The sequence below is a fragment of the Lycium ferocissimum genome, chromosome 11 (genome assembly GCF_029784015.1).
Source record: "Lycium ferocissimum isolate CSIRO_LF1 chromosome 11, AGI_CSIRO_Lferr_CH_V1, whole genome shotgun sequence".
Taxonomy (NCBI): domain Eukaryota; kingdom Viridiplantae; phylum Streptophyta; class Magnoliopsida; order Solanales; family Solanaceae; genus Lycium; species Lycium ferocissimum.
The window spans coordinates 53,706,417-53,716,310 of NC_081352.1; the positions used below are offsets into that span (position 1 = coordinate 53,706,417).

A 9,894-nucleotide genomic window follows, 5' to 3' on the forward strand; every position below is an offset into this window, starting at 1 on the left:
ACATCCATCTCAACATCCTCATTTCCGCAACTCTCATTTTCTGGACATGAGAAGTCTTGACTAGACAACACTCCGACCCATACAACAGTGTCGGTTTAACGACAACTCTGTAGAACTTACCTTTAAGTTTTGGTGGCATCTTCTTGTCACACAGGACACTAGATGTGAGCCTCCAATCAACCACCCTTCTCAGTACGATGTGTGACATATTCGTCAATTTTCCCGCTGTCTTGGATTATAGCCCCAAGGTACTTGAAACTCCCTTTCCTCGGGACGACTTGAGAGTCCAGCCTCACTTCCATGTCGGCTTCACTCGTCACCGCACTGAACTTATATTCTATGTACTATGTCTTCGTCCTACTCAACCTAAAACTCTTAGACTCCAGAGTATGTCTCCAAAATTAGGCATGGTGGTCACCCCTCTTCGCATCTCATCAATTAGTACGATATCATCCGCAAATAACATGCACCATGGAACCTCGCCCGAATGTCGCTCGTCGTCGATACATCCAACACCAGAGCAAACAGAAACGGGCTAAGAGCTGAACCCTGGTGCAACCCCATCGCAACTGGGAAGTGTCCTGAGTCTCCTCCCAGTATCTTTATCCGAGTCTTAGCTCCATCATACGCGTCTTTGATAGCCCTAATGTATGCTACCAAAACACCTTTAGAGCATCTCCATAAGACCTCTCTTAGTAATTTGTCGTATGCTTTCTCTTAATGGCATATTTCCACTTTAATGAAAATGTTGGCAGCCAAGGAAAGGGGAATAATAGAGAAATTTCTTCAAAGATTCTAAGTTCAAGCCAAAACTACATAGATGGGAACGTGAGTATAAGCAATAACGGTTGATTAACAAATCAAAATAGGATCACGAGAGTTTATGGTAGAATAATAAGTATTTCGTAATCTTCAATCATAAATTCCGATTTTAAATTTTAATTCAAATTCTATAATTTGTGTCAATCGAACATTGGATGACAACAACAACAATAATAACAACATATTTATTATGGCATTAAGTGATGCAGGATGGATAGAGTGTCTGTGTGATTTTTGAGAGAGAGATGGAGTAATAATCTAATTTGATTAATATTTTAAGGGCAAAAAATCAAATTCATATTGTTAAGTTATTGGTTTTCCTTTTTCTTTCATTGTGGAGAATCCTTCAGTTCAAAAGGTCTTCAACACTTAAAAATTCGATTTCTTCCTTTTCCAAAAAGAATAAAATCTTTAAAGAGTTCTTATTTGGAAAAAGAAAGTACATTGTGGGGTTCTGAAGGGTAATTGCGTCATTTAGCATGTACAACAACCCTGTGAACAGAGAAGACTTCAACAGCACCATGTATCATTTTCAATCACAAAAGCATTAGGTCCCACATATTCCAATAGGCATAGGGCTGGGTCCCACCACACGAAAAACAAAAGAAACATCAAAATAAAAACAGTGGGTCCCAAACTCCATTTAGTGGTCCCCACCAATAATTATTATCTTGACACTTTCTGTTGATCTTTTGACACGTACACTTATAGCCGGAGAAGCAAACTAGCCGGAATCTTTTGATCGGCAAATATGGGTCCCACCTAGGGATGGGTCCCAATTATTAGATATGGACGTTTCTTGAAAAATTGGTCATTGACAAGTGACATTTTAGAAAATTGCTTTGGAATCCAATTTAATAATTGTACTACTCCCTTAGTCTTAAATTATTTGTCGCGTTCTTTATTTACACGTCTTTTACGAAATATTAATTGGGTGGGTATCTGACTACCTTTATTTTTATATATGTCTATATTATAATATCTCTTTGTTAAATATTTATTCTATATATGTCATCTTCATGAATAAATTTTTACTAAAAATAAAATAAGAAAAATTAATTAATTGTTACTTGAACTCCTGAAATAATAAATAGTTTCAAACAATTATTTTTAGTAATAACAATAAATAATTTGAGACGGAAGGAGTACTACAAAGCTACACATCTTTTTTAAAATATTAATTAAGAATAAATTAGTAAAAATATATCTTATTTTTAAGAATAAATAATTTTTTTGAAGGAGTATCAAGCTAAAAACACCAATTATTTTAAAATCAGGAGATTACTAGTGAATAGAATAAAGTGACTCAATTATTTCACTTGATTTATTTATTTATTCAGTGCAATCATCTCTCTTATAATACCAACCTAAACCATGGGCTATCCAACAACTCCATCAATTGCAAAAACCATTGTATAAAGACCTCTCTAAAGACTCAAACTTTTAGACCCTGAGGCAAAAACAGCTTCATTTCTCACTTGGAAGAAAAAAAAATAACATCATGCTAGGCAAAAGACCATCCAAACCGGTGATCGGAAAACTCACCGGAGCAGCGTTTTCCGGTAGCCAGAAAATAGATGGTGCCACAAGTCCAAGAAGTCCACTAGATTTCAAGATTCAATCACCAAGAGGCTTAAAAAACATCGATTTTGGTGGGGTTGGTTTAGCTATTGTGGCTGCTCTAGAAAAATCTAGTGGTAATAAAGCTGTTTACAACAGGAATTCAAATAGATCACTTCCAATTCCGGTTATTTCTTCATCAAAGAATAATTCAACTAGGTATACACCAAAGTTCGAGGAAACGGATATGGATAGTAGTTTTGAAGAGTATACTATAGTAACTTGTCGTGCACCTGGTAACAAGGGGTATACTAAGGTGTATGGTGATACAAGTAAATGTGAAAATAAAAGGGAGTTTCAAACTCCGGCAAGAAAATGTAATCGTCCAAGTGTTTTTAGTATATCTCCGGCGAGAATTGGAGATTTTCCGGCATACCCTGATTCTGATTTTCTCAGTTCATGTCACTTGTGTCAAAAGAAGCTACATGGCAAAGACATATACATGTATAGGTATGTCCACTACTTTATTTTGAGTTAACGATAAAAACACATTTGAATTTTTTTTTTTTTTTATTGTTAGCTGTTTCCTTTTACTATTTGATGAATCACTGTCTATGTATTAAAACACACCTCGAAGCTGATCAGATCAGCTATCAATTGTTTCTTCTTTTTGCCTTTCCTGAACTATTACCTACGTACGGTGATAGTTCATGTAGGAAAAGAGAACCTCTTATAATTGTTGGGACGCCAAACTCGCAAGAAGATAGTTTAGATTTGTTTTTTTACCATTATATCTTGTAATTACTATCCCTTTTGTTGTCAGAATGGTATTAACATTTCCTTGTTAATGAATTTCAGGGGAGAGAAAGCATTTTGTAGCACAGAGTGTCGGTACAGGCAAATAGTGATGGATGATCACAAAGAAAAGTGTAGTTCAGAAGTAGTTTCAAGATCTGTTGATGTTGCAAGCTCACCTTATGGAAATGGCCAAATCTTTGCAACTGGAATTCTGGCTATTTAGTTAAGACTGATCAATAAATTAATAGCTATTATTATTATTAGTATATATAGAAACATTAGTACATAACATCTATATATACTCGGGAATACTTAAAACTTTTATACATATGAGAAATAGCTCTATATGGAGGACCTCCCTTTTTTTTTTTTTTTCTTTTTCTTTGGTGTGTACTTTCCCCAATTTTGATTTGGATGTAGAAATGGAAAGCTCAAATGCAGCTATGAAAAGTTTTGAACTACACTTTTCTTTTCTCCTTATTTTTCTATCTATAATAATTCTTAAAGTGATATAAAAGTTTGATGTTAAATAAAGGAAAAAGAAGCATTTCTTTTTGTGGTGAGTGCATGGGACAAATTCAAAAAGATTCTCCACAAAAGGGAAAAAGTGGAAAGAAATTTTGATTGAAATCAATTTTAGGGACAGTCATAGAGACTTTAAAACAAATGAACTGACTCCGATGAACTCCACGGTAGATGTGGAGTCCGCAACTTAAATGACTTAAAAAGTGATTAAAGGTATCAAAATAACTCAAAAAAAAAAGTGACTGAAGTACCTTTTGCGCACTAAATTAGTGCGCAATAGGATCAAACTGTAATTTTACAGTTTTACCCTATTACGCACTAAATTAATGTGCAAAGAATAGTATTTTTTTTTTCACACAATTTTAAAGCTCTCAAATTCACGTTTTTTTTTATAATTTGACGCAAGATTAATCATGTTTTAAAACTCCGAAATATTAATATTTTATGTAGAATTTAATATCTTTTTTTACAGAGAATAATGTCGGCTCATTACATCAACGTTACCTAAATGTTTGGTTCGTTGTTTTAGGGGTTGCCCGAAGTAAGTTTGTTTGTTTGAATGTTGTTATCTTTAGGTTTAAGTCTTTTATTTTATAAGGTTTTGTTTTAAGTGTTTTATTTTTTAGTCAAGGCATTACTTTTTTTCGAATGTACAAATAAAAATATTATATTAAAAAATAATTTATCCAATACGAGAGCTTCAAAATAATCCATTGCAATAATCAAATAATACATCATTATTTAGAGTAACAAAATATTTAAAATAATATATCAAGTACAAGACGCTCTTCCACGACGAGAGGTACTTGCACCACCACGGCCTCGTAGGCTACACAAACGCATATCATGGCCAAACTCCTTACATGTAGAGCACCAACGAGAGTATGTTCTATCATTGACATCCATTTGATTGTGAATCTGAGTTCGTGCGTTAACCCGAATTTTACGGATATACTCCTTGTTAGCAACCATGGCTCGTTTGGCCAATAAGCTTGATCACCAAGTGGGTAGAAGCGGCCGGTATATGCTTTAGCCTAACTTTTGACGCTGTATTCCAATGCCACATAACTTGATACCGTTTTTCTTATTGCCTCAAAATACTTGATAACATGAGAACACGGCATGTGGTATATTTGCCACTTACCACAACTGCACGTTCTCGTGCCCTCATAAACGGTATGTACGTTTCCTCCCCTATCCTGGTAATAATCTGTTCTGACTTCATACACACGTTCAGCCAGGCTATACGCGGTCATCTTGTGTAGCTGACATTTTTTCCTGTGATGCTCCATCATTTTTTAAGGTTTTGGCTTCCATCTCCCACCCTCTGCTAATATGGCTCTGGCTTGCTTGGTTCTTGTCACAAACTGCTCCACAACTTGCATGAAAGTCATTCTTACCATTGGAAAGAATGGCGATAGTTCCAAAGCGATTTTAGCGGATCATTGAATGACTCATTGTTTATTGTAAGCATCCCCCATCTCCTGCCTTCATCAGTATGTAATGTTCATTTTTCAATTTCGATTTTCTTCAATCAAGTATATGCTTCTGGACTTACTTCCTTGATCGTCTCCATCCTCACAAGCCATTTTTTTTATTGATGCTCCATCGCAGCCGGCCACATCAATTTGTTGAGTGTGCCGTTTTCAAACTTTATTTAAAAATTTGCCTTGATGTGCCTTAAACAATAGCGATGGTAAGCAAAGGGAGGCTGCCACCCCTCCAAAGTAGACATGTAGTGCATTATGCCTTGATGTCGATCAGATAGAACGCATATGCCCATACGATCCTTATTAATATGCTGCCTCAAATGTGTCAGAAACATCCCCCATGTGTCGTTGCTCTAGTTAGCGGAAATTGCGAAAGCAAGAGGGAATATCGACCCATTGGCATCCATTCTCTACGCAATCGGTAGCTTGATGTCGTATACACCATATACGTGCGTGCCATCTATGGATATGATTGGTCGGCGATGAGCAAAACCATCAATACATGGTTTGAATGCCCAAAACACGATTGAAAATATTATCAGCCAAAAGCCTCCACTCTACAACAGTTCCAACATTGAATCTTTGTAGAGCTGCCATATACCTCGGCAACGTCTTGAAAGAGCCCTCCAAATTTCCATAAATCATCTCAAACGCACGCCTATGCCCAAGATATCCCTTTCTCTTGCTTATTGTTTTTTGATATACTATCTTAACGTTTCTAATGCAATCTTTGATGGGAATCCTGCACAACTTTAAACAAACAACACTTAGCAATGACAATTTAATTGCTGTAAGAATTATAATGAACTAGGTCGAATAGGTTACCTTGGGGTTTCGGCAACATCTTTAAGTAGCACTTGAGCAATCATATTTATATCTAAATTAAAATGATCTGCTCGATTCTCTCCCATATCACAAGTGTGACGTTTGTGGAATTTTGTGATAACCCACATACCATCGGGCTTAACAATTCTCCGAAGCATGAATGCACAACCTTGATACTGTCGTTTACAAACTAGTCTCCATATTTTTCTGTTTGAATCATCAACCCTATACTCCCTAATTTCCTTATAACAACAAATTGTGACTGCCCTTTGTAATGCATTTTTACGATCCGAACACCATCCTTTTTTCAAGGCAGCAATCATCTTTTATAAGATCGGTCGGTTCTTTCGCCATAAGTGTTATCATGAGTAGGATGGACTTGAGGGATTTCTTCAGGTATCTTTGCTATATACATTGCAAGAACATAAATGGCGACTAAATCCCTATATTCTTCAGGCGCCCTCAAATACTTCCTCAAAGAGTCATCATCATTGATATTCCACACACCATAAAGCACTAAGCCTTGTGAAACGCTGTGTGGATATCTGACAATTATAGATAATCCACACTCCGTGAGATTAGTGTTCATTTTTTTGTGTAGGTAAGTGACTAATGTTTCGTAATTTAAGGTTGTTGGAAACTTTACATGGGCTTTTGGTTTGATACTATAACGAACGGTATTATTGTCATCAAGTATATCTCCATCCCAAAATAGAGAAACCTTAACGGTTGAAAAAGGAGAAGACATTTTTTCTTTGAAGTTTTAGTTTTTTTCAAGAACTTAAAAGACTTAAACTTATGAAATTGATGAGTTTTTACCTCATCCAACATTCATATTAAATAGGTAAAATATGAGCGCAAAAGTGAACATTTAAAAAACGTGGGGAACCACATTGCGCATGAAAATGCGCAATACTTTTGGGCATGAAAATGTTGCGCAATAGGATAAGATTTTGAAATAATGCAGCATTGTGTTGTCACATCAAGCATAGTGTGTCATAAAAAAATGACAAATAATGCAGCATTATGTTGTCACATCAAGCTTAGTGTGTCATAAAAAGCGGTCAAATAATGCAGCATTGTGTTGTCACATCAAGCATAGTGTGTCATAAAAAGCGGTCAAATAATGTATCATCTATGGCTGATATATTGCACATTTAAATGTTGCGCAATACAAGTTAGTGTCATAAAAAACGGACAAATAGTGCAGCATTGTGTTGTCACATCAAACATAGTGTGTCATAAAAAACGATCAAGTATAGTGTGTCATCTATGGCTCATATATTGCGCATTTAAATGTTGCGCAATACAAGTCAGTGTCATAAAAAGTGGACAAATAATGCAGCATTGTGTTGTCACATCAAGCACAGTGTGTCATTTATGGCTCATATATTGCGCATTTAAATTATGCGCAATACAAGTTAGTGTCATTAAAAGCGGTCAAGTAATGCAACATGGTATTGTCAAATCAAGTATGTCATTCTAAAAACTCATATTTTGCGCATCTAAATGTTGCGCAATATAAGTTGGTATTGTCAAATCAAGGAGTAGTATATAACATGATTGACGAACAACTAGCATTCACATTAAAAAAATGAGTTATCATGTCATTCTATACCCAATTTGCTGATATTGGTTTTATTACATGTTTTATCCCACAAGGCATATTCGAAGCAATAGGTAGGACATGAAAACTAGATGATGATTTTAAATACTCAAATAACCCGAACAACATATTCAATCGACAATACAATAACACAATGAGAGATGAGTGGAATTGGCGTGTCAGGGAGGCTGCTGCACTTGAACAAAACTTGAGGTCAAACGCCCAAAAAAATGTGCTATGTCAATGCCTCGTGACACTCCACAAGAGTTAAATTTTGCTCTTTACCATTTTCGCGAAGAGAACAATCGGATGAAAATACATTGCCTAAGGGTAGAATATGGTCAACATGGTTACATAAGATTCAGATCCAAGTGGGATTCGGAATGTTAGATGTCCGATGAAGATTAATATTTTTTTTTTATAATAAAGTAAGTAGGTAGGGTCATAATGACCACCCCCCGAAAGTACTTGGGGGTTTCCATCTATATAAGTAGCCTTTCATTTGTTATTAGACTACAACATATTCAATGTCGAGTAGTTGAAATGTAAATTGGTCTTTATTCCTTCCAAAGGATTCGCATAGCAGTGGTGATGATAGTTCAAATCATAGCAGCTACTCCAGTGAAACAAGTTTTCTTGATAATAATGATTTCAAACTAGACGATTTGAAACCACACCTTCTTATAGAGCGTAATGATGATTTTTTCAGCGTTAAATGCTCAGATCCACAAGAATATTTTTGCGGGTTACGCCGAGAATGGGCACATCGGCATACCGAATCAGAACGTCTTGTTCGTGACTTGGAAAATCTCATCGCTCAAATCCCAACAAGGTACTCAATAACCATGCCTCGAGTAGGTCCAGAAACTTGCGAGCTTGCCGTACAAAGGATTAGAAAAGAAAACAACAGAATGCTAGCAAGACGTTGTAGATTTTACATGCTAAAGTTGGCCGAAGAACAAGCATCATCAACAAGTAGAGAATTAATATCTACAGAAAAAAGATATATCTTAAGAAACCCAAAATATTGTTCTGAGGACGATATATAGGACTTCTATTCTGATGATAATTAGGGGTTATTTTGGTTCACTCTCTTAGATTTTGGGTAATTTAAGTTTCGGACTCGTGCGGTTAATTTGTATTTTTAGTTTATAATAAAGTCACCAATTTGAATATTTTTAGTATGTTTTTAATTTTCTTTGATTGTTATAGTCTATTATTAATTTAAATAATCTTCTTAGAGTTAATAATACATAAAAATTTTAACAATTCACAATTTAAAAAAAAAAATCAGATAAATTAGTACATAAAGGGTGAGGATTACATAATAAATGAAAACGTGCAACTAGTAAAAACAAAGTACATAAAAATAACAAAATAAATAGGAAATACATATAAAAATAAAATACATAGAAATATTAAACTTAATAAACAAAATACATAGAAATAATAAACAACAACAACATAGCACAAATAATCTTTCAAAATTTCAGTTTTTCTTTCAAAGCATTTTTCTCTTGTTGAGTTTCTTTAAGGTTAGCCTTGAGAAAACTTTATTTTTCTTTGAATTCTTTTAGCAAGACCTCCAAAAGGTCAATCTTTTCTTTAGCTTCCATAAGCTTAAATTGCAAGTCAAATTTTACGGTATCTCTTGAGATACGTGAAGTTGCAGTATCTCTATCAACAAGAGGCTTTTTAATCTTCGCCGCCGCCATTTTATCCACGAGAATGCTATCTTCCCAACAAAGATGTTTGTAATCGCCCATATCCTATAAACATTACAAGAAAATCAGTTTAAAAGTAAAATATGTAGGTAATGTGAAAAAAAATTTAAAGCCTAAAAAATTGTAAAAACACTTACTTCGAGCACTTTACAACGCCAAAAATGACGCCCTGGATTTTCTTCGGTCCTTGATGTTTTTAGCTTACAATAACGATCACATTCACAAACATCAGGTTCTATAGCAAAGTTTGACGTTTCAGAGCTTCGAGACATGATTTTTGCGCGCGGGGGGGTGGGGGGGTGGGGGGTGGGAGCTAAAGTATGTTGAAAGAGTGAAAATGAAGGAGGTGAAGAAGAGTAACTTGGAAAAATGAAGCTGGTAGGGTTTTTATTAAACCCATATTGCGCACTAATTTAGTGCGCAAAGGTTAGTTCGGTCACTTTTTTTTAACTGGATTATTTTGGTACCTTTGGATACTTTTTGGGTCATTTAAGTTGCGGACTCTAGATGATGCCTACAAAATTGTACAGGTGATAAATATCTC

The 9,894-nt window shown here is 35.2% G+C and overlaps 2 protein-coding genes across 2 annotated transcripts; one reads left to right on the forward strand and one right to left on the reverse strand.

Moving 5' to 3' along the window:
• Positions 1–2,183: 2,183 nt before the first annotated feature.
• LOC132037247 (FCS-Like Zinc finger 13-like) lies at positions 2,184–3,641 on the forward strand. The gene is made up of 2 exons (XM_059427739.1): positions 2,184–2,892; positions 3,241–3,641. The coding sequence occupies exons 1-2, from the start codon at positions 2,324–2,326 to the stop codon at positions 3,401–3,403; spliced, it is 732 nt and encodes a 243-aa protein (XP_059283722.1). The 5' UTR covers positions 2,184–2,323; the 3' UTR covers positions 3,404–3,641.
• Positions 3,642–9,179: 5,538 nt separating this feature from the next.
• On the reverse strand, positions 9,180–9,622 carry LOC132038479 (uncharacterized). The gene is made up of 2 exons (XM_059429142.1): positions 9,488–9,622; positions 9,180–9,395 (listed from the first exon to the last, which is right to left on the reverse strand). The coding sequence occupies exons 1-2, from the start codon at positions 9,620–9,622 to the stop codon at positions 9,180–9,182; spliced, it is 351 nt and encodes a 116-aa protein (XP_059285125.1).
• Between the last annotated feature and the right edge of the window lie 272 nt (positions 9,623–9,894).